Source organism: Ranitomeya variabilis, chromosome 4 (assembly GCF_051348905.1).
Source record: "Ranitomeya variabilis isolate aRanVar5 chromosome 4, aRanVar5.hap1, whole genome shotgun sequence".
Lineage (NCBI taxonomy): Eukaryota > Metazoa > Chordata > Amphibia > Anura > Dendrobatidae > Ranitomeya > Ranitomeya variabilis.
Genome location: NC_135235.1, coordinates 405,497,704 through 405,523,423, shown reverse-complemented (window position 1 = coordinate 405,523,423; position 25,720 = coordinate 405,497,704). Strand labels below are relative to the sequence as shown.

Here is a 25,720-nt window from a genome sequence, read left to right as displayed (position 1 = left end):
CCTCCTTGAGGGGGGGGTACTGTTGTGATTTTGGGTTTTGTGAATCTCCCCCGGTGGTCAATGGTGGTATTGAACTTGTGGTTTTCACCTTCTCTGTTCACCTGTTTTCATCAGGATGTGGGAGTTTTCTATTTAGCCTTGCTCCTCAGTCATTCTTATGCCGGCCATCAATGTAACCAGAAGCCTTTCTGTTGCATGTTCCTGCTTCTAGTCAACTATCAGCTAAGTTGGACTTTTGTCCCATGTTTGCTTTGCATTTTTGTTCCAGTTCTCAGTGATTGTTATTTCTGTGACTGGAAGCTCTTGTTGAGCTGAAATTGCCACTCTGGTATCATGAGTTGATATTAGAGTCTTAAAGTAATTTCGGGATGGTTTTTTGTAAGGGTTTTCAGTTGACCGTGAAGTCCCCTTTTCTGTCTTCTTCTATCTAGTAAGCGGACCTCCCTTTGCTGAACCTATCATCATACTACGTTTGTCATATTCCTCTGCATTCACCGACAATATATGTGGGGGGCTTCTGTCTGCCTTTGGGGTTAATCTTCTAGAGGTAAGCCAGGTCTGTACTTTCCTCTGCTAGGGTTATTTAGTTCTCCGGCTGGCGCTGGGCGTCTAGGGATAAAAACGTAGGCACGCTACCCGGCCACTGCTAGTTGTGCGATAGGTTTAGCTCATGGTCAGCTCGAGTTGCCATCTTCCAAGAGCTAGTCTGTATTTATGTTCTCTTGCCATTAGAGAACCATGACAAATTAGGCTTCGGCCTACACTCTGCTCCCCCTGCAGAGCCTGGGCTCTAACACCACCAGTTGGTGCCCCGAAGTGCTGGCTGCACAGAGAAAAACACCTCGCCAATGTGTCAGTGGGGTTCAGCACTGCCAGCTGTTCCCCTGCTGTGTAGCCGGCAACGTGTCCTGCAACAGCCACGCAGACACAAAGCTGCCACCAGTGCAGGCTTCGGCCTACACTCTGCTCCCTCTCCTCCTCCTGCTGATCCTGGGCTCTAACACCGCCAGTTGGTGCCCGGTACTGCTAGCTGCACAGAGAAAAACACCAGCCAATGTGTCAGTGGGGTTCAGCACCGCCAGCTGTTCCCCTGCTGTGTAGCCGGCATCGTGTCCTGCAAAAGCCACGCAGACACAAGAACTGAAATTGAAGGGATCCTGTCGCCCCACCCCCAGGTGTTTGTATGTTTTACTGCCACCTTGTACAGCAGTAATGCTGCATGTGTGCAAGGTGGCTCATAAACTTATTCTCCTTGCACCCGTGGAACAGAACACGTCTACAATGTGTCCCCTGAGACCATTAAAACGTCCCTGAGGTGTGACTTTCCTTTGTAATGACACGCAACGACCCCCTTGGTAGCACAGCCCTTCTTCTGACATCATTGTTTGGCTGGCTGCGCCTCTGCGGCCGCCTTGCCCTACACAACGCCCCTCGGTGTCTTATTTATTTTGACTGCGAGGGTTTGATTGACGGGCATGAGCAGTGCATATCTTCGCCAGGCTGTCACTCAGCTCCTTCCGCCTTCTTCAGACTGTGCGGCTTCATGGCCGTGGCATGCGATAAGGGATCAGCTGACGCCACACAGTCTGTAGCAGGTGTAAGGACACGAGCGAGAGGCGAACATATGTACTGCGCCAGGCCATGAATCCCAGCCCCGCAGTGTGAAACACTGTAAAGACACTGCGGGGCTGGGATTCATGGGCATCGTGAACCGCACCAGCCGACATGAAATGATGTCAGAAGACGGGCAGCGCATGGCCAAGGGATAACGCAACAACGCAGACTCCTGTACATCAAAATGCGATGCTCAGGAGGCCGCACCAAGCACCAAGGTGGTATTTTTGCCAGCTGTGCTGCGTCTCATTACGAAGGGAACTCCCGCCTCCAAGACAAATTGACTGTATAAGGGCCAAAATGTTGTACGTGATTCATTCAGCTTGTGCAAGGAACAAAATTAAAAGAGCAACCTTTGACTTGTGCAGCACTACTGCTGCATAAGGCGTGGCTCTTCTAGTTTGTAACACCTGAGGGGGGGTTAAAGGTTACCTTTAAAATTGGTTCAATTAGGCTTCGGTCTACACTCTGCTCCCCCTGCAGAGCCTGGGCTCTAACACCGCCAGTTGGTGCCTCGAAGTGCTGGCTGCACAGAGAAAAACACCTCGCCAATGTGTCAGTGGGGTTCAGCACCGCCAGCTGTTCCCCTGCTGTGTAGCCGGCATCGTGTCCTGCAAACGCCACGCAGACACAACAGACCTACATATGCCTCCAGTGAAGGCTTCGGCCTACACTCTGCTCCCCCTGCTGACCCTTTGCTCCAACACCGCTAGTTGGGGCTCTAGGAAGACAAGCTTGAATAGGTCCCCATCCTGGTTCCAGCACCGTCAGCTGGTTCTGGGCAGAGCCTTTGGCTTAGGTGCCCCCTTCTGGGTATCCGAGTTCCACCAACGTCAGGTGGTCCTTGGTAGTGCTTTCAGGCACGGGTACCTCCTGCTTAGTAACCGGGTTCCAGTAACGTCAGCTGGTCCTCGGTAGTTCCTTTGGCTTTTGGACTTTCGGCTACCCATCCGGGTTCCAGTACCGTCAGCTGGTTCTCGGCAGTGTCTTTTGCTCTTGTACCTTCTTCTCCCCATCCTGGTTCCAGTACAGTCAGCTGGTTCTCGGCAGTGTCTTTTGCTCTTGTACCTTCTGCTCCCCATCCTGGTTCCAGTACCGTCAGCTGGTTCCGGGCAGAGCCTTTGGCTTAGGTGCCTCCCTCTGGGTATCCGAGTTCCACCAACATCAGGTGGTCCTTGGTAGTGCTTTCAGGCACGGGTACCTCCTGCTTAGTAACCGGGTTCCAGTAATGTCAGCTGGTCCTCGGTAGTTCCATTGGCTCTTGGACCTTCGGGTAGCCATCCGAGTTCCAGTTCCATCAGCTGTTTCTCGGCATTTTCTCAGCCTTCTTGTACCTTCTGCTACATTTCCAAGTTCAAGACCCTAAAGACGACGACCCGGAAGACCACCCCTAAGATGACGACGACACCAGAGACGACAACCACTGAGATGACGACGACCCTGGAGACGATGACCCTGAAGACCACCCCGATGACGATGACCCCGGAGACGACGACCCTGGAGACGACGACCCTGGAGACGACGACGACATGGGAGACCGAGAAGCAGAAGAACAAGAGGCTGCAGAACAAAGAGCAGAAGAACATTAAGCATAACACTAAATATCAGAGCAAAAGATATTATCTAAATTATAAGCAGAAGAAGACTAAGCAGTGTATGGGGGTGAGTCCGTTCCTCCTCGTGGTGCCCCTGGATAAAGCCTGATGCTGCAGGCCTAACTGAACGCGGACAAATGTAACTCTTTTGTGACAGGCAGAACGGAAGGTGTAATCTTCAAACTTTTATAGATAACTACGGGAATGCCTGTCACAAATAAGAATATGATGAAGAAGTTGAATATGAAGAAAATAATAGTTAAATAAAAAGAATATGAACAATGTAAAAAAAAAAAATTATAGGTAGAAGATGAAGAAGAAGATGAATAAGGTGAAGATAGTTGATGTCAAAGAAGCTGATGATGAGGATAATGAAGAAGAAAGTGTGGGAGAAGTAAAAAAGAAGGTGAAGGGCGTGGAAGTAGTGAAACATCAATATCTGACAAAATAAAAAAAACAAATAACATAATCAAAATCTTTCTAACGCCGAACGTCATAAAAAAACCCCAAAATCCTGCTATTCTATTTGATTGGGATAAACCTCTGTGCCTTTAATTTGTCTCCGCCACCTCCCCCAATACATCCTACATTATTCTTAGTTGTTTTCCTTCATGTAGAATGAACCTACAAGGAAAGAAAGGGTTTATTTTAATTCCGATATTTTCGTCCCATTGACTTGCATTGGGATCGGGTATCGGTATCGGATTAGATCCGATACTTTGACGGTATCGGCCGATACTTTCCGATACCGATACTTTCCGATATCGGAAGGTATCGCTCAACACTAACTAGGACACATATATGTTATCTTCAACAGATTTTGTTAACCTTTTTTCTTTACAACAAGAGAAATTTATAGATGACCCCACAGATAACTCAGACTCTTGCAGACAATGGCTGGTTGTAGGTTCCAGTTATAAAGAGAATCTGTCAAAAGGTTTTTGCTGTCTAATCTGAAAGTAGTAATTCACAGTGTTTCAGATAATGCAAAGTTATAAAATAATAATAATTTCTCAAAAACATACCTAAAATTTTCATCTTTATTGAAAAATTTAAAAAACATGCAAAAAAAAACACAAAAAACATAAGACAGAGGTGGATCTAGGTTTTCTGGCACTCAGTCAAGAATTCAGTTTGGGGCCCCTGAAGTGGTTCCATTAGTCATCATTTGACCACTCATATGCGATTTGGTTTCTTACAGCCACGTGCCGACGAGCTGTTTTTTACTAATTTTCTCAGTGTTTAGTGAAATAATACTGCCCCTGTTTCACTGAGAGAAGCAAGGAGAAAAGCCAGTTCTCATGTGACCGTAAGTATGAAGAACGAATATATATTTGGTCATGTGATGACTGCTGGAACCAGCAAGCTGAGCCGGATCTTGAAAGTGAGTATATTACATGCTGTTAGGATTGGCATGCTGCAGTGCTTAATGTTATAATTAACCCCTTCCCGACCTGTGACGCCATGTAGGCGTCATGAAAGTCGGTGCCAAACCAACCTGTGACGCCTATGTGGCGTCATGGAGGGATCGCGTCCCTGCAGATCGGATGAAAGGGTTAACTCCAATTTCACCCTATCTGCAAGGACAGGGGGAGTGGTACTTCAGCCCAGGGGGGGAGGCTTCGCCCCCCCTCCCCCCGTGGCTACGATCGCTCTGATTGGCTGTTGAAAGTGAAACAGCCAATCAGAGAAATTTGTAATATTTCACCTATGAAAAGTGGTGAAATATTACAATCCAGCCATGGCCGATGCTGCAATATCATCGGCCATGACTGGAAACCCTGATCTGCCCCCGCCACCGCCACCTATCTGCTCCCCAGTCCTCCTTTCTGCCCCGTACTGTGGTCCGCTCCCCTCCGTCCTCCTGTCCGCTCCCCCGTCCTCCTGTCTGCTCCCCCCGTACTCCGATCCACCCCCCCGTGCTCCGATCCCCCCGTGCTCCGATCTACCCCCTCATACTTACTGAGCCTCCCGGTGTCCGTCCGTCTTCTTCATGTGTTCCGCCATCTTCCGGCTGGCAGATTCGTTGCAGGTACACTTTGATCACTGTGATAAAAACCTATCACAGTGATCAAAATTAAAAAATTAGTAAATTAACCCCCCCTTTATCACCCCCATAGGTAGGAACAATAATAAAATAAAGAAAATATATATATATATTTTTTCTTCCCCCACTAGGGTTAGGGTTAGGGCTAGGGTTAGGGTTAGGGTTAGGGCTAGGGTTAGGGCTAGGGTTAGGGCTAGGGTTAGAATTAGGGTTAGAACTAGAGTTAGGGTTAGATTAGGCTATGTGCACACGGTGCGGATTTGGCTGTGGATCTGCAGCGGATTGGCCGCTGCGGATTCGTAGCAGTTTCCATCAGGTTTACAGTACCATGTAAACCTATGGAAAACCAAATCCGCTGTGCCCATGGTGCGGAAAATACCGCGCGGAAACGCTGTGTTGTATTTTCCACAGCATGTCAATTCTTTGTGTGGATTCCGTTTTACACCTGTTCCTCAATAGGAATCCGCAGGGGAAATCCGCACAAAAAACACTGGATATCCGTGGTAAATCCGCAGGTAAAATGCAGTGCCTTTTACCTGCGGATTTTTCAAAAATGGTGCGGCGAAATCTCACACGAATCCGCAATTTGGGCACATAGCCTTAGAGTTAGGGTTGGAATTAGGGCTAGGGTTGGAAATAGGGTTAAGATTAGGCTTGTGGTTAGGGTTATGGTTAGGGGTGTGTTGGGGTTAGGGTTGTGGTTAGGGTTGGGATTAGGGTTAGGACTAGGGTTAGGGGTGTGTTGGGGTTAGGGTTATATCCAGTGTTGGGATTAGGGTTTGGGGTGTGTTGGGGTTAGTGTTGGAGCTAGAATTGAGGGGTTTCCACTGTTTAGGTGCATCAGGGGTCTCCAAACGCAACATGGCGCCACCATTGATTCCAGCCAATATTGCGTTCAAAAAGTCAAATGGTGCTCCCTCCCTTCCAAGCCCCGACGTGCGCCCAAACAGTGGTTTACCCCCACATATGGTGTAACAGCATACTCAGGACAAACTGGGCAACAATTATTGGGGTCCAATTTCTCCTGTTACCCTTGCGAAAATAAAAAATTGCTTGCTAAAACATAATATTAGAGGAATGAAAAATTATTTTTTATTTTCACGGCTCTGCGTTATAAACTTCTGTGAAGCACTTGGGGGTTCAAAGTGTTCACCACACATCTAGATAAGTTCCTTGGGGGTCTAGTTTCCAAAATGGGGTCATTTGTTGGGGGTTTCTACTGTTTAGGCACATCAGGGGCTCTGCAAATACAACGTTACGCCGGCAGACCACTCCATCAAAGTCTGCATTTCAAAACATCACTACTTCCCTTCCGATCCCCGACTTGTGCCCAAACAGTGGTTTCCCCCACATATGGGGTATCCGTGTACTCAGGACAAACTGGGTAACAACTATTGGGGTACAATTTCCCCTGTTACCCTTGTGAAAATAAAAAATTGCTTGCTAAAACATCATTTTTGGGGAAAGAAAAATGATTTTTTATTTTCACGGCTCTGCGTTGTAACTTCTGTGAAGCACTTGGGGGTTCAAAGTGCTCACCACATATCTAGATAAGTTCCTTGGGGGGTCTAGTTTCAAAAATATAGTCACTTGTGGGGGATTTCTGCTGTTTAGGCACATCAGGGGCTCTGCAAACGTAACATGATGCCCGCAGACCATTCCATCAAAGTCTGCATTCCAAAACGTCACTACTTCCCCTCCGAGCCCTGACGTGTGCCCAAACAGTGGTTTCCCCTACATATGGGGATCCGTGTACTCAGGACAAACTGGGTAACAACTATTGGGGTACAATTTCACCTGTTACCCTTGTGAAAATAAAAAATTGCTTGCTAAAACATCATTTTTGGGGAAAGAAAAATGATTTTTTATTTTCACGGCTCTGAGTTGTAACTTCTGTGAAGCACTTGGGGGTTCAAAGTGCTTGGGGGTTCAAAGTGCTCACCACATATCTAGATAAGTTCCTTGGGGGGTCTAGTTTCAAAAATAGGGTCACTTGTGGGGGATTTCTGCTGTTTAGGCACATCAGGGGCTCTGCAAACGTAACATGATGCCCGCAGACCATTCCATCAAAGTCTGCATTCCAAAACGTCACTACTTTCCCTCCGAGCCCTGACGTGTGCCCAAACAGTGGTTCCCCCCACATATGGGGTATCAGCGTACTCAGGACAAACTGGACAACAACTTTTCGGGTCCAATTTCTCCTGTTACTCTTGTGAAAATAAAAAATTGCGGGCTAAAAAATAATTTTTGAGGAAAGAAAAATTATTTTTTATTTTCACGGCTCTGCGTTATAAACTTCTGTGAAGCACTTGGGGGTTTACAGTGGTCACCGCACATCTAGATTAGTTCCATGGGAGGTCTAGTTTCCAAAATGGGGTCACATGTGGGGGAGCTCCAATATTTAGGCACACAGGTGCTTTCCAAACGCAACATTGTGTCCGCTAACGATTGGAGCTAATTTTTCATTCAAAAAGTCAAATGGCGCTCCTTCCCTTCCGAGCCCTGCCGTGTGCCCAAACAGTGGTTTACCCCCACATGTGAGGTATTGGTGTACTCAGGAGAAATTGCCCAATAAATTTTAGGATCCATTTTATCCTGTTGACCATGTGGAAATGACCAAATTGAGGCTAAAATAATTTGTTTGTGAAAAAAAAGTACTTTTTTATTTTTACGGATCAATTTGTGAAGCATCTGGGGGTTCAAAGTGCTCACTATGCATCTAGATAAGTTCCTTGGGGGGTCTAGTTTCCAAAATGGGGTCACATGTGGGGGAGCTCCAATGTTTAGGCACACAGGGGCTCTCCAAACGCAACATGGTGTCCACTAACGATTGGAGCTAATTTTTCATTCAAAAGTCAAATGGGGCTCTTTCCCTTCCGAGCCTTGCCGTGTGCACAAACAGTGGTTTGTGACCACATATGAGGTATCGGTGTACTCAGAAGAAATTGCCCAACACATTTTAGGATCCATTTTATCCTGTTGCCCATGTGAAAATGAAAAAATTGAGGCTAAAAGAATTTTTTTGTGAAAAAAAAGTAGTTTTTCATTTTTACGGGTCAATTTGTGAAGCACCTGGGGGTTCAAAGTGCTCATTATGCCACTATGCATCTAGATAAGTTCCTTGGGGGGGTCTAGTTTCCAAAATGGGGTCATTTGTGGGGGAGCTCCAATGTTTAGGCACATGGTGTCTGCTAAAGATTGGAGCCAACTTTTCATTGACATAGTCAAATGGCGCTCCTTCCCTTCCGAGCCCTGTTGTGCGCCCAAACAGTGGTTCCCCTCCACATGTGGGGTATCGGCATACTCAGGACAAATTGTACAATAACTTTTGTGGTCCAGCTTCTCTTTTTACCCTTGGGAAAATAAAAAAATTGTTGCTAAAAATCATTTTTGTGACTAAAAAGTTAAATGTTCATTTTTTCCTTCCATGTTGCTTCTGCTGCTGTGAAGCACCTGAAGGGTTAATAAACTTCTTGAATGTGGTTTTGAGTACCTTGAGGGGTGCAGTTTTTAGAATGGTGTCACTTTTGGGTATTTTCAGCCATATAGACCCCTCAAACTGACTTCAAATGTGAGGTGGTCCCTAAAAAAATGGTTTTGTAAATTTTGTTGTAAAAATGAGAAATCGCTGGTCAAATTTTAACCCTTAAACTTCCTAGCAAAAAAAATGTTGTTTCCAAAATTGTGCTGATGTAAAGTAGACATGTGGGTAATGTTATTTATTAACTATTTTGTGTCACATAACTCTCTCGTTTAACAGAATAAAAGTTCAAAAGTTGAAAATTGCGAAATTTTCAAAATTTTAGCCAAATTTCCATTTTTTTCACAAATAAACGCAAAAATTAGCGACCTAAATTTACCACTATCATGAAGCCCAATATGTCACGAAAAAACAATCTCAGAACCGCTAGGATCCATAGAAGCGTTCCTGAGTTATTACCTCATAAAGGGACATTGGTCAGAATTGCAAAAACCGGCTAGGTCATTAAGGTCAAAATAGGCTGGATCATGAAGGGGTTAGGGTATGTGCACACGCTGCGGATTCTGCTGCAGATCCGCAGTTTACAGTACCATGTAAACTTATGGGGAAAAAAAACCGCTGTGCACATGCTGCGGAAAATTCCGAGCGGAAACGCAACGGATTATTTTCCGCAGCATGTCAATTTTTTCTGTGGATTCCGCAGTGGTTTTCAACAAGCACCAATAGGAAAGTGCAGTCGAAAACCCGCAGAGGAATCCGCAGAAGAAACTGCGAGAAAATCCATAGTGAAAACCGCAGTGGTTTTGCACTGCGGATTTTCCAAATCCGCTGTGGAAAAATCCGCAGCAGAATCAGCAACGTGGGCACATACCCTTAAAAGGGTTGTCCAGGTTTGTGATGAAAGTCTGCAATCATTATCTGTGGCTGCAGACTTTTGAATTTTCACAGCACATGTACTGCACATTGTCAGGATTCTCCTGTGCTGGCGGCAAGAGTGGACAGTCATGTGAGTGTATGTATGCGATTTTCATACTTCCAGCCACATTCTGACTAGATATGTCCAGCCTTGCTCAATTTATTTGTATTGAAGATGGCAGTGGAGCGCCCGCTAGGACCGTGGGATACACGGTACCGGGCCAGACACAGTTCTTAAAGGGGTAGGTCACGGCAGCGGTGACCCGGTCCGTGGCCCTGGGCGTCCAATTGAAGGGGATGAAGTGTAGTGAAAAATAAAGTTGCTGGGGTGCCACAGCAGCACTGGCACTTAGACCCATGCTGCCAGGAAGAACTTAACTTAATTCCCCCGTCAGCATTTCAATCACGTGTTACAGCTGCTGCTCTCTATATACAGAGCGGTGATTAAACCCGTGCCAGTGGCACCCCCATGACTGAAACTGAAATGCTGCAGTGGAGAATAAAATTAATTTCTTTCTGACAGCCTCTCAGGTGATTGCAGGTTCTAGTCTCCCATGGAACCTATTGAAGCAAGTATAAAGTTAAAAAAATGTTTTTGAAAATAAAAAAAATATAAAAGTTTAAATCACCCCCCCACTCACCCCATTAAAAAATAAAGTTAAAAAAAATTAAAAATACACATATTTGGTATCATCGCATTCAGAATCTCCTCGATCTATCAATATATAAAAATAATTAATCCGATTGGTAAACGGTGTAACGAGAAAAAAATACAATAAAATGCAATAACGGGCAATCAAAAGTATCTACATTAAAATGGTGTCAATAAAAACATCAGCTTGGCACCCAAAAAATAAGCCCTCACCCAGCTCCAGATCATGAAAAATGGAGGTGTTACAGGTCTCAGAAAATGAGGCAAATTTTTTTCTTTGTTTACAAATTTGGGATTTTTTTTCAAAAGAACCTATAATTATTTGGTATCTACTAGCTTTTAATGAGCTGGAGAATCATAATGGCAGGTCAGTTTTAGCATTTAGTGAACATAGTAAAAAGGCAAACAAAAAACAAGTGTGGGATTGCACTTTTTTTTCCAATTTTACCGCACTTGGAATTTTTTTTCCAGTTTTCCAGTACACTACATGGTAAAACCAATGGTGTCAGTCAAAAGTACAACACGTCACACTAAAAACAAGCTCTCACATGGCCATATTGATGGAAAAGTAAAAAATTTATGGCTTTGGGAAGGAGGAGAACAAAAAACAGAAATGCAAAAACGGAAAATGGCCCGTGGGTGAAGGGGTTAAATAGTGCAATGGTAAGTTCCCCATAACAATGGTATATCAAATTACCTTTTCATACTGTCCCATGCCAATGAGGGCTAAACATAGTGTTCCAGTGTTTTCCATGAGCTCCAAATTCTTAACAGCACTCCTTGTTTCTCTTGAGTTTGTGTTTCCTCAAAGAGTACTAGCCACAGTACCATTATCACTGCCATGCTTTAGTGCGCAAATAAGTTCAAGCCATTTATAACATTCTGTTCCTGCAGAAATGAGAAAACCAATTAGTTAATAGATGGCACTCTGGTGGATGCATCCTCCTGTATTAAACAAGGCATTGGCAACATTATGGAGGCACTCTAGTTGATAATCTAGGGTAAGAACTGTGATGTCTCGTACCTTAGGCAGTAGAGTCAGCTGCACCATTAGTCAAAGATAATATATTCTTTGGTCAGAGGGTATTTTATGTGTCTGACAAAATGTCATTTTGGACCCAAATGTTCCAAAATGAGGGTACTGATTTGGTGCCAGGACAAAAATCTTTAGGTCACAATGAAACAATTGCAAATCATTTCTTAACCTGAATGTGCTTCTTCTCATCTATTCTTTCCCCTTTGTCACAAACCATTGTATTGTTTCCATTCTACAGGTCTGTTAACATGCACTTCAGTGAACTAAACCCTGATGAGGCCTACCTTGTTAATGCAGAATGGGGCTTTGGCGGTAATGAAAACAGCAAGAACTATATCGCACGATGTATTCAGATGTTTCCTAACTTGTGTGCTAGAAAACAGGGCACGCAACAACCTATTGCCTGGACATTAACTGAACAGTCTGCAGAAATTCGCATGGGGTTCACTGAGGGCGCCTACAGAGCACAAGGTGTATTCAATGACGTAGTTACAAAACTGATCGCTATAATGACTTCAAGAGGAGTCCCGATCTACTGTCATATAGCTGCTGACAACACAAAGAGTCAGTCAGCCTGCTTGGCAGCCGGATTCTTTCCTGTAGGTAGATGGCAGCAATGGACATTTCAGCCATCTTAGGACTATCTTTCAATTTGTTGATCGGAATTTCGACTCAGTACCTACTCAGTCCAATATAGAATTCCCATGTACCATTGATGAGTATGTGCTACTTGGCAGGGCCTCCCACCAGGTCCAAAAACAGCAGCAAATCCAAAGATATCCTCAGCACCATGGAGATCCTTGTAAAAGTTCAATCTTTATTCCAAATTAATTAAAACATCACAACAGTGAGAAGACAAAAATGAAGCAACGTTTCAGCCACATGGCCTTTCTCAGGGCCCATCCAAATAGCCATAGTAGCCATCTAGTGTATTAAATAAATAATAATGTTAAAATCACTTTAATTAAAAAAGATGTACATATATACAAACATTTTTACTATATAGATGAAAAAAAGTATCCATAGGGGTATGACATGCAGGAAACCTCACCATTTCAATGAGAAAATGTAGCCACATTTCACCAAATCAATCAGAGACTCTTACATTGAAAAGATGGCTTCCTGTGTGTCATACCCCTACGGATTATTTTTTTAATCTATACAGTAAAAACGATTGCATATACAGTATGTACACATTTTTTATTAAAGGGATTTTAAAAGTATTGCTAATTTGATACACTAGATGGTTATTATGGCTACTGAGTAGAGATGAGCCACCTCCCTAGTGTTCGGGTTCGGTTCAGTTCGTCGAACAGGGAGATGTTCGCCGAACTGTTTGTCGAACTGTTCGACGAACACCGTTGAACCCCATTGAAACCCATTGAAACCAATGGCACGCAAACACAAACACATACAAACACATGGAAAACACATAGAAAACACCTTAAAAGGTGTCCAAAAGCTGACAAACTGCTCAGAAGACACAACAAACACATGGAAAAGTCACAACTACACATAGTCATGCGAAAAGAAAAGAGGTGGAGGAGTAAAAGGAGGAGGAGACACAGATATAGGCATGTCATGCCCTTCTAAAGTTAAGAAAGGCTGGAGTAAAAATCTAAACTCACTACCAACACCCAGACGTCTTGACAAAAAAAAGAAAAGAAATATCTTTAGGTAGAATGGCGGCGGGTCCATTCAGAACACTTTCCTTAGAAGACGTAGTGGTACCCCCGTTGGGAGTTGTGCCAAAAAATGAACCCAATACATTCAGACTAATCCACCATTTGTCATATCCAAGGGGCAGTAAACGACAACATCGACGTGGAACCAAGTACAGTACTATGTACTGTACCTCCTTTGACGAGGCAATCAGATGGGTCAAGAAGTTGGGAAGGGGCACCCTAATGGCCAAAACAGACATTGAGGGGGCGTTCCGGTTACTACCTGTGCCTCCGAATAGTGTCCTCCCATTGGGCTGCTTCTGTGAAGGAGCATACTACATAGATCGCTGTTTGCCCATAGGGTGCTCCATATCCTGCTCACTATTTGAGGTGTTTAGTTGCTTCCTCGAATGTGTCATCATGGACGTTTGTAAGGCGGCACATATTATCCATTACCTCGACGACTTCTTATGCCTGGGCCCAAAAGATTCGCCACAGTGTGAAAACACGCGGTAGTCCACCTGTGAGAAGGAGAGAGCTGGAGGGAGAGTGGACACCCCAGAGCTGAGGGGTTAGATTGAGAAAGAAAGAAGGCGGTGTAGCTTGCTTCATGGGTGGGGTACTCTGCTGAGTAGCAGAAATTGCTACTAGGCCCAAAAGGATTTCCTTGGCCAAATGCCATTAAAAAATAGTAGTTAGGTAAACAGGCGGTGTAGCTTGCTTCATAGGTGGGGTACTCTGCTGAGTAGCACAAAATGCTATTAGGTACAAAACGATTACCTGGGCTAGATCAGTTAAAAATTAGTAATTAGATCAACAGGCGATGTAGCTTGCTTCATGGGTGGGGTACGCTGCTGAGTAGCACTAAATTCTACTAGGCACAAAAGGATTTCCTGGGCTAGATGCCGTTACAAAATAGTAGTTAGGTAAACAGGCAGTGTATAACCCTTAAAAAATTCCATCAGACCAAAGAATCATTTCATAAAAGTAATATTTTTATTCGAATGTAGTACACAATAATATCAACAAAAAATGTATATATATACAGAAATCTTTATTAAAAACAAGACCAATTAAAATAAATAATTAGATTTATTAAAAGCACATACAATGTACATATTCGTATAAATCTATCTCTCTCCTCAATTGAGGTTTTCTGGGAATTTAATATTTTAACATTTTAACAAACCTGTATGTGCAGGACAGGGCAAACCCAAACTGATTGCCATAAAATATATAAAATATATAAAAAAATATTTTTTATGTAAATATGACAAAAATATAAAATAACTAGCAGCAAATAAATTTTGAATATATAATATGTGGTAAAAATAAAAGGTAAAAAATATAATTATATTTATATAAATCAATAATGTGATAAAAAATATATATACCGTGTATGTGAAAACTGAATATTTAAATATAATAAAGTGCCATTGTGCAATAGGTAAAGATATATAAGTGGTATACAAAACACAATTAGTGATAAAATTCAATCAACAAGTGTATAAAAAATACATCACCATAGTATAATTATATTTTAAATCACAAATGCTGCCAAGTGTGCCATAAGCTGTAGTGCAAAATAATATACCAACCAGTATAGGGATGCCACTGCCCAGCACACACCACTCCAACGCATTTTTCGCTTGCCGCTTCGTCAGGGCAGTGTAGCTTGCTTCATGGGTGAAGTACGCTGCTGAGTAGCACCAAACTCTACTCGGCCCCAAAGGATTTCCCGGGCCAGATGCTGTTAAAAATAGTACTTAGGTAAACAGGCAGTGGGTGGCTGGGCTACTCTGCTGACTAGCAGACACTGAAGCTTTGGAGCAGACCTCTGAATCCCAGGCCATAGTATGAGTAAACAACTCTGCAGACGACCCCACCCACCTGGAATTGACGATGGCAACGTCATGTAAAACTCAGCAAGGAGACTAAATCAAAGAGTCTCCATTTTTTCCAAAAATTCAGCCACAGACACCACTTAAATGGCATCAATTTCGCCAGAGTTTTTTAAAACGGTTGGTGAGGTGATTTTCAAAAATCATCAAGCTTTTAGTCTCCCCAAGATGACACAGGGGTAGAAAAGTCCTTGCGGATCCAGGATTTGTTCATCTTGATGAACGTTAGTTTGTCTACATTGTCACTGGACAGCCGCGTGCACTTATCTGTCAGCACACCACCAGCAGCGCTGAACACACGTTCAGAGAGAACGCTGGCTGCGGGGCACGACAAGATCTTCAAGGCGTGAGTGGCGAGCTCAGGCCATTTTTCAAGATTGGAAGCCCAAAATGAGCAAGGGTCCAGTTCCACAGTCATGGCATCGATGTTAACTTGGAGATACTCTTGTACCATCCTCTCTAGGCGTTGGCTGTGCGTCAGACTTCTTGTCTCCTGTGGCCTTGCAAAGGATGGTCTAAAAAAATCTTGAAACGAATGGAAAAAATTGCTGTTACCACCAGATATGATGTTACTGTTACGGTTTGAGTGATGACTCGATAATCCCATGGTTGGCAAGTTAGAACTCAGAGATTCACTACGTGCACCACTGGTGTTTTGTGGAAAAGCAGATGTTAGATTCTGTATCAGTCTCTGCTGATACTCCTGCATGCGTGAATCCCTTTCTATGGCAGGAATTATTTCACCAAATTTGCTTTTGTACCGGGGATCTAAGAGTGTGGCAACCCAGTAGTCGGCATTACTTCGTATTCTGACAATCCGAGGGTCATGTTGCAGGTAGGGCAGCAAGAAGGCACTCATGTGTCTTGCGCATCCAGGAGGACCAAGTCCTTGTTGTCTTGGTGGTGGCGAGGTGAGAATCATGCTTCCATCGTCTGCCCTCTCCCCCCAACCTTGCACAACAGAAATTTGATCAAGGTCTCCCTCATCTGATGAGTCTTCCATGCCCAGCGCCAGTTCGTCCTCCACTTCTTCCTCGCCTCCTGCACCTTCCTCAACAGTTTGGCTGCTACCATGCGCCCTCGGTAATCCCTCTCCCCCAGCCTCCAATGCCAGCTGCCTTGGTGCTGCCAACCTTCTTGACCTTGGAGATATGATCCCTTCTGCATACAACTCCTCCTGTTCCTCCTCCTCCTCCTCTTGTTCCATCACCATGACTTCCATGACTCCGAACACTGTGTAAGGTGTGCTCCAGCATGTAAATCACCAGAATGGTCATGCTGATAATGGCATCGTCAGCACTAAACATCTTCGTTGCTATTTCAAAACTGTGCAGAAGGGTGCATAGGTCCCTGATGTTGTGAATTTACCTTTTGGCTCCCTCTAGTGGCTACTAGTGATTTGACTCTGGGTATGTCATTCATCCCTTGTTTGCTCACCTGGGTCGTTAGGTCAGGGGTGTCGCTATATAAGCTCCCTGGACCTTCAGTTCAATGCCTGGCAACGTTGATATCAGAGCTAATCTGTAGTGCTCTGGTCTGCTGATCCTGGTTCCTGCTTGAATAAGCTAAGTCGTCTTCCTTGCTTTTTGCTATTTGTTTTTGTTTTGCATTTTTGTCCAGCTTGTATATAATCTGTTTCCTGACCTTGCTGGAAGCTCTAGGGTGGCTGGTGTTCTCCCCCCGGGTCGTTAGACGGTTCGGGGGTTCTTGAATCTCCAGCGTGGATTTTTGATAGGGTTTTTGTTGACCATATAAGTTATCTTACTACATTCTGCTATTAGTAAGTGGGCCTCTCTTTGCTAAACCTAGTTCATCTCTGTGTTTGTCATTTCCTCTTACCTCACCGTTATTATTTGTGGGGGGCTTGTATCCTACTTTTGGGGTCTTTTCTCTGGAGGCAAGAGAGGTCTTTGTTTTCCTCTTCTAGGGGTAGTTAGCTCTCCAGCTGGCGCGAGACATCTAGCGACCAACGTAGGCATGTTCCCCGGCTACTTCTAGTGTTGGCGTTAGGAGTAGATATATGGTCAAACCAGTTACCACTGCCCTATGAGCTGGATTTTTGTACTTCGCAGACTTGCTGATATCTCTGAGACCCTCGCCATTGGGGTCATAACAGTTTGCCAGGCCCATTAAATGTTAAATGCATTGCAGAAGCGGGATTATAAGAAAGAAAGTTCTGAGGTTTTTTTTTTTCTCTCTCAGTTTTTTTTTTTTTTTCTCTTTCTTTTCCCCTTTACCTTTGAGTGGCTTGTGATTGCTGCAGACATGAATGTCCAGACCTTGATTACAAGTGTGGACCAGCTTTCTGCTCGTGTGCAGGGCATACAAGATTATGTTATCAGAAATCCTATGTCAGAACCTAAGATACCGATTCCTGAACTGTTTTCCGGAGACCGATTTAAGTTTAGAAATTTCAGGAATAATTGTAAATTGTTTTTGTCCCTGAGACCCTGTTCCTCTGGAGACTCCGCTCAGCAATGAAAATTGTTATTTCTTTTTTACGGGGCGACCCTCAGGATTGGGCTTTCTCGCTGGCACCAGGAGATCCGGCATTGGCTGATATTGATGCGTTTTTTCTGGCGCTCGGTTTGCTTTATGAGGAACCCAATCTTGAGATTCAGGCAGAAAAAGCCTTGCTGGCTATGTCTCAGGGCCAGGACGAGGCTGAAGTGTATTGCCAAAAATTTTGAAAATGGTCCGTGCTGACTCAGTGGAACGAGTGTGCATTGGCTGCAAATTTTAGAAATGGCCTTTCTGAAGCCATTAAGAATGTGATGGTGGGTTTTCCCATTCCCACAGGTCTGAATGATTCCATGGCCCTGGCAATTCAAATTGACCGGCGGTTGCGGGAGCGTAAAACCGCAAATTCACCTATGGTGCTGTCTGAACAAATGCCTGATTTAATGCAATGTGATAGAAAAACCGCAAATTCACCTATGGTGCTGTCTGAACAAACGCCTGATTTAATGCAATGTGATAGAATCCTGACTAGAAATGAGCGGAAAATTCATAGACGCCAGAATGGCTTGTGTTACTACTGTGGTGATTCTACACATGTTATCTCAGCATGCTCTAAACGTCTTACTAAGGTTGTTAGTCCTGTCGCCATTGGTAATTTGCAACCTAAATTTATTCTATCTGTAACTTTGATTTGCTCACTGTCATCGTATCCTGTCATGGCGTTTGCAGACTCAGGTGCTGCCCTGAGTCTTATGGATCTGTCATTTGCCAAGCGCTGCGGTTTTGTTCTGGAGCCATTAGAAAATCCTATCCCTCTTAGGGGTATTGATGCTACGCCTTTGGCAAAAAATAAACCGCAGTTTTGGACACAGGTTACCATGTGCATGACTCCCGAACATCGGGAGGTGATACGTTTTCTGGTTCTGCATAAAATGCATGATTTGGTTGTTTTGGGGTTGCCATGGTTACAGACCCATAATCCAGTCTTGGACTGGAAGGCAATGTCAGTGTCAAGTTGGGGCTGCCATGGAATTCATGGAGATTCCCTGCCCTTGTCTATTGCTTCTTCTACGCCTTCGGAAGTTCCGGCGTATTTGTCTGATTATCAGGATGTCTTCAGCGAGTCTAAGTCCAGTGCACTGCCTCCTCATAGAGAATGTGACTGTGCAATAGATTTGATTCCTGGCAGTAAGTTTCCTAAGGGGAGACTGTTTAATTTGTCGGTACCTGAACATACCGCAATGCGTTCATATATCAAGGAGTCTTGGTATGGCTGTCTTCTCGATTTGTTCCTATGAAGGTCTCCTCTCCCAAATTTAAGCCTCGCTTCATTGGTCCTTACAAGATATTGGAAATCATTAATCCTGTATCCTTTCGCCTGGATCTTCCGGTGTCGTTTGCCATTCACAACGTATTTCATAGGTCCTTGTTACGGCGGTACGTTGTGCCTGTGGTTCCTTCTGCTGAGCCTCCTGCTCCGGTGTTGGTTGAGGGCGAGTTGGAGTACGTGGTGGAGAAGATCTTAGATTCTCGTCTCTCCAGGCGGAGGCTTCAGTACCTGGTCAAGTGGAAGGGCTATGGTCAGGAGGATAATTCCTGGGTGGTCGCCTCTGATGTGCATGCGGCCGATTTAGTTCGTGCCTTTCACGCCGCTCATCCTGATCGCCCTGGTGGTCTTGGTGAGGGTTCGGTGACCCCTCACTAAGGGGGGGGTACTGTTGTGAATTTACCTTTTGGCTCCCTCTAGTGGCTACTAGTGATTTGACTCTGGGTATGTCATTCATCCCTTGTTTGCTCACCTGGGTCGTTAGGTCAGGGGTGTCGCTATATAAGCTCCCTGGACCTTCAGTTCAATGCCTGGCAACGTTGATATCAGAGCTAATCTGTAGTGCTCTGGTCTGCTGATCCTGGTTCCTGCTTGAATAAGCTAAGTCGTCTTCCTTGCTTTTTGCTATTTGTTTTTGTTTTGCATTTTTGTCCAGCTTGTATATAATCTGTTTCCTGACCTTGCTGGAAGCTCTAGGGTGGCTGGTGTTCTCCCCCCGGGTCGTTAGACGGTTCGGGGGTTCTTGAATCTCCAGCGTGGATTTTTGATAGGGTTTTTGTTGACCATATAAGTTATCTTACTACATTCTGCTATTAGTAAGTGGGCCTCTCTTTGCTAAACCTAGTTCATCTCTGTGTTTGTCATTTCCTCTTACCTCACCGTTATTATTTGTGGGGGGCTTGTATCCTACTTTTGGGGTCTTTTCTCTGGAGGCAAGAGAGGTCTTTGTTTTCCTCTTCTAGGGGTAGTTAGCTCTCCGGCTGGCACGAGACATCTAGCGACCAACGTAGGCATGTTCCCCGGCTACTTCTAGTGTTGGCGTTAGGAGTAGATATATGGTCAAACCAGTTACCACTGCCCTATGAGCTGGATTTTTGTACTTCGCAGACTTGCTGATATCTCTGAGACCCTCGCCATTGGGGTCATAACACCTGATCTGAGACCACTCCTGCAGCGTGATTTGCCCCACCTCTTGATCTCGTTGGCCCAGGCTATACGTCATAACGTATTGCACCAGGGCTCATCGGACAGTGCAGACACTGCTCCTAGGCCAAAACAATTAACTGGATTAGATGCAGTGAAAATAGAGATACACAGGCGGTGTAGTTAGTTTCACAGGCGGGCTACTCTACTGACGTGCAGACACTGCTACTAAGCCCAAAACCCCAAAACGATTTACTGGGTTAGATGCCGTAAAAATTGAGATACACAGGCGGTGTAGCTAGCTTCACAGGCGGGCTACTGTGCTGACGTGCAGACAATGCTACTAGGCCCAAAACTATCAACTGGATTAGATGCAGTGAAAATAGAGATACACAGGTGGTATAGTTTGTTTCACAGGCGGGCTACTCTGATGAGGTGCAGACAATGCTACTAGGCCCAAAACTATCAACTGGATTAGATGCAGTGAAAATAGAGATACACAGGCGGTATAGTTTGTTTCACATGCGGGCTACTCTGCTGACATGCAGACAATGCTACTAGGCCCAAAACTATCAACTGGATTAGATGCAGCGAAAATAGAGATATACAGGCGGTATAGTTTGTTTTACAGGCGGGCTATGCTGTTGACGTGCAGACAATGCTACTAGGCCCAAAACTATCAACTGGATTAGATGCAGTGAAAATAGAGATACACAGGCGGTATAGTTTGTTTCATAGGCGGGCTACTCTGCTGACGTGCAGACACTGCTACTAAGCCCAAAACCCCAAAACGATTTACTGGGTTAGATGCAGTAAAAATTGAGATACACAGGCGGTGTAGCTAGCTTCACAGGCGGGCTACTCTGCTGACGTGCAGACACTGCTACTAAGCCCAAAACCCCAAAACGATTTACTGGGTTAGATGCAGTAAAAATTGAGATACACAGGCGGTGTAGCTAGCTTCACAGGCAGGCTACTCAGATGACTAACAGACAATGCTACTAGCGCAAAAGGATTGGCTGAGCTAGATTACACCAAATGCTGTGACTAACACTTGCACAGCACTGGCTCAGACCTGCCTGGCAAACAGTGCTATGAACTGCAGTAACCTACCCTGAAAAGGGCTGATATTACAACTAGTCCCAACTCCCGACTCTCTAAACCTATCTCTCAGAAAATTTGCTGGCAAAGAAAGACTCTTAGTCTGTATAGCGCCCACAGCAGCAGCGGTGCCGTCTAACACTAAGCTGCAGCAGTGAGGAAATGGTGACGACGGGGCAAATGGCTGGTTCTCATTGGGCAAGGAGTGACATGTGACATACACAGCCAATGACTCATGCCCTTGCTTGTCTGCATCACATGCACATTGCTGTGTGTGTGCGCACTGCTGATAGGCTGAGAGACTGCACCGCCCCTCTGTAAATGCGGGAATGCCCACTATACACTGAAACAGTCAATTAACAATGATAAACAGTTTTAATGTGCAAATCAAGCTAGGCTTTTGGTGAACGAACAGTTATTGTACAGAAACTCGAACAGCCGAATTTTAAGCAAATTGTTTGGGTTCGTCGAACGACTCGAACACTGCCCAAAACAGCTCGAATTTGAAATTGGCGAACAGTTCGACTTGAACACCGCTCATCTCTACTACTGAATTGGGCCCTGAGGAGAAGTCAATGGAGCTCATTAAACCTATGAGATATAAAGCTTTGTTTCTATGGCCTTAGCTGAAATGATGCTCTATTTTTATCTCTTCACTGCTGTTTTAAATATTTTGGAATAAAGATTGAATTTTTACAAGGATCTTTATGGTGATATTTTTTTAATTCGATTCAGTACCGGGTAATGTCATTCAGGATTGACTGTCATGAGCAGAGACAGTTTTATAAATAATCTGAGCCCTCTGCATTAAAAAGTACATACAGTGGGTACAGAAAGTATTCAGATCCCTTTAATTTTTTCACTCTTTGTTTCATTGCAGCCATTTGGTAAATTCTAAAAAGCTAATTTTTTCCTCTTAGACTCTGCACCCCACTTGACTGAAAAAAACAGAAATTTGGAAATTTTTGCATATTTATTAAAAAAAGAAAAACTGAAATATCAAATAGTCTTAAGTATTCAGACCTTTTGCTCAGACACTCATATTTAAGTCACATGCTGTCCATTTCCTTGTGATCCTCCTTGAGATGGTTCTACTCCTTCATTGAAGTTTAATCAACTGAAGTTTAAATAAACTGATAGGACTTGATTTGGAAAGGCACTCACCTGTCTATATAAGACCTCACAGCTCACAGTGCATGTCAGACCAAATGAGAATCATGAGGTCAAAGGAACTGGCCAAGGAGCTCAGAGACAAAATTGTGGCAAGGCACAGATCTGGCCAAGGTTACAACAGAATTTCTGCTGTACTCAAGGTTCCTAAGAGCACAGTGGCCTCCATAATCCTTAAATGGAAGAAGTTTGAGATCACCAGAAGTCTTCCTAGACCTGGCCTTCCAGCCAAGCAGAGCAATCGTGGGAGAAGAGCCTTGGTGAGAGTGGTAAAGAAGAACCCCAAGACCACTGTGGCTGAGTTCCAGAGATGCAGTATGGAGATGAGAGAAAGTTCCACAAATTCAACTATCACTGCAGCCCTCCACCAGTCGGGCCTGTATGGCACAGTGGCCTGAAGGAAGCCTCTCCTCAGTGCAAGACATATGAAAGCCCTCATAGAGTTTATTAAACAAATACATGAAGGACTCCCAGACTATGAGAAATAAGATTCTCTGGTCTGATGAGACAAAGATAGACCTTTTTGGTGATAATTCTAAGCGGTATGTGTGGATACAACCAGGCACTGCTCATCACCTGCCCAATACAATCCCAACAGTGAAACATGGTGGTGGCAGCATCATGCAATGGGGGTGTTTTTCAGCTGCAGGGACAGGATGACTGGTTTCCACTGAAGGAAACATGAATGCGGCCAAGTACAGCGATATCCTGGATGAAAACCTCTTCCAGAGTGCTCTGGACCTCAAACTTGGCAGAAGGTTCACCTTCCAACAAGACAATGACCCTAAGCACACAGCTAAAATAACAAAGGAGTGGCTTCAGAACAACTCTGTGACCATTCTTGACTGGCCTAGCCAGAGCCCTGACCTAAACCTAATTGAGCATCTTTGGAGAGACCTGAAAATGGCTGTCCATCAACATTCACCATCCAATCTGATGAAACTGGAGAGGATCTGCAAGGAAGAGTGGCAGAGGATCCCCAAATCCAGATGTGTAAAACTTTTATCATTCCCAAGAAGCCTCATGGCTGTACTAGCTCAAAGGGGTGCTTCTACTCAATACTGAGAAAAGGGTCTGAATACTTATGACCATGTGATAATTCAGATTTTCTTTTTTAATAAATTTGCAAAAATTTCTGCATTTCTGTTTTTTCTCAGTCAAGATGGGGTGTAGAGTGTACATTAGAGTTGAGCGAAACGGATCGGTCATTTTCATAAATCGCCGACTTTTAGGCAAAGTCGGGTTTCATGAAACCCGAACCGATCCTAGTGTGGGATCGGCCATGCGGTCGGCGATCAGAGCGCCAAAGTCGCGTTTCGTATGACGCTGTTACAGCCGTTTTTCATCCAATGAAGGAGGACGCAGAGTGTGGGCAGCGTGATGACATAGGTCTCGGTCCCCACCATCTTAGAGAAGGGCATGACAGTGATTAGCTTGCTTTCTGCGGCGTCACAGGGGCTATAAAGGGGCGTGCACGCTGACCGCCATCTTACTTCTGCCGATGTTAGCATAGGGAGAGGTTGCTGCAGCTTCATCAGAAGAAGGGATATAGTTAGGGAGGGAAGATTAACCCCCGAACCGCTTGTGCTGTAGCGATTTCCACTGTCCAACACCACCTTTTTGTCCAGGGACAGTGGAGGTCGTATTTTAGTGCATCAGCTGCATAGCTGTGTGCACGGTGCTGTGCAAACCAACTGCTTTTTTGAAAGCAAAAATCCTGTTGCTCCTTTCTGCACAGTTACCTGTCTTGTTTATTTGTCCACACTTTTCTGTTCTGAAGTCCTTTTTATTGCTGCCATACTTGTCCTGAGATCATTATAGGGACTAGGGAGCGTGTTATTGCAGTACCTTTTTTTTTTCTTTATAATAATTCCAGCCACTTTCTGCCACGTTCATAGTGTTGTGTTATACCACAGGGCCAGAATTAGGGTTCAGTGTCTCCCCCCAAAAAATGGAGATTCAAATTCTCACACAGTGCATATTCAGCTGTACTGCTAGTGCGTCGTATATCAGGCAGCCACTTTCTGCCACGTTCATAGTGTTGTGTTATACCACAGGGCCAGAGTTAGGGTTCAGTGTCTCCCCCCCAAAAATGGAGATTCAAATTCTCACACAGTGTATATTTAGCTGTACTGCTAGTGCATCGTATATCAGGCAGCCACTTTCTGCCACGTTCATAGTGTTGTGTTATACCACAGGGCCAGAGTTAGGGTTCAGTGTCTCCCCCCAAAAAATGGAGATTCAAATTCTCACACAGTGTATATTCAGCTGTACTGCTAGTGCATCGTATATCAGGCAGCCACTTTCTGCCACGTTCATAGTGTTGTGTTATACCACAGGGCCAGAGTTGGGGTTCTGTGTCTCCCCCCAAAAGCAAGTCATCTTTCAGGCAAGCTACGTGTCAGCAGGGGAAGGTGGGGCAAAAGAATGTGAAATCCATGATTGGTTAATTTAAATGAAGGTTAGCTAATCAACATTTTTGGTAGCCAGACATGTCCTTTTTTCGGTCAGTATTGAACCAGCAGCACTGAAAACTCTTTCTGAAAGCACACTGACAGCAGGGCAATCGAGGTCCTGTAATCCATATTCTGGCAATTCAGGCCAGGTGTCTAGTTTAGATGCCCAGTAATCAAAGGGGAATGACCTGTGAGGGAGAACATCGATAAGGGCGGAAAAGTAGTTTGTAACCATACTGGACAAATGCTGTCTCCTGTCACTTTGAATCGATGCAGCTGTCCCTGTCGTGCCAGCGGTCATTGCGAAATCATTCCACAACCTTGTCATAAAACCCCTCTGTCCAACGCCACTTCGGATTTCTGCACCTCTAGCACCTCTGCCATGTTGCCCCATGCAGCTCGTGTGAGAACCATCACCGCCGCTGTGTGCTGGGAATGCCTGAACCAAACGGTCTACAAGAGTTGCTTGTTTGGTAGCCAATATTTGACCTAGGTTCTCATGTGGCATGATATTTTGCAGTTTTCCTTTATATCTTGTATCCAGGAGGCAGGCCAACCAGTTGTCGTCATCGGTCATCATTTTAACAAAGCGGGGGTCCCTTTTTAGGATACGCAAGGCATAGTCAGCCATGTGGGCCAATGTTCCAGGTGTCAATTAACTGTTTCTGCTGGTTTGGGGACCACTTTCTTGCAAATCAACATCACAAGTGTCCCGCAATAAACCTGTACCAGACCTTGCAATGCCACCAGTTTCTATTGCCACCTGAGAATCATCCTCCTCCCATACATATTCATCCCCATCATCCTCCTCCTCATCCTCTTCGTCCGCCAATTCATCCTGGACAGTTCCCTGAGCAGACAATGGCTGACTGTTATCAAGGCTTCCCTCCTCCTCGGCTGCAGAAGCCTGCTCCTTAATGTGCGTTAAACTTTGCATCAGCAGACGCATAAGTGTCATGGTTCTCAATGGCAAGAGAACTTCAGAAAAGCATAAATCAGGACTAGCTCTTGGATGATGGAAGCTAGAGCTGACCGTGAGCTAAACCTACCGCACAACTAACAGTGGCCGGGTAGCGTGCCTACGTATATCCCTAGACGCCCAGCGCCAGCCGGAGGACTAACTAACCCTGGCAGAGGAAAAACAGGCCTGGCTTACCT

At 44.7% G+C, this 25,720-nt stretch overlaps 1 protein-coding gene across 1 annotated transcript in view; it reads left to right on the top strand.

Moving 5' to 3' along the window:
* LOC143764957 (glycine N-acyltransferase-like) overlaps positions 1 to 12,725 on the top strand; it is a 118,970-nt gene extending 106,245 nt beyond the window's left edge. The window contains exon 6 of the mRNA XM_077251110.1: positions 11,579 to 12,725. Coding sequence (XP_077107225.1) covers positions 11,579 to 11,978 — 400 coding nt within the window. The 3' untranslated portion in view covers positions 11,979 to 12,725. The remainder of the gene's footprint in view (positions 1 to 11,578) is intronic.
* The last annotated feature ends 12,995 nt before the right edge of the window (positions 12,726 to 25,720 follow it).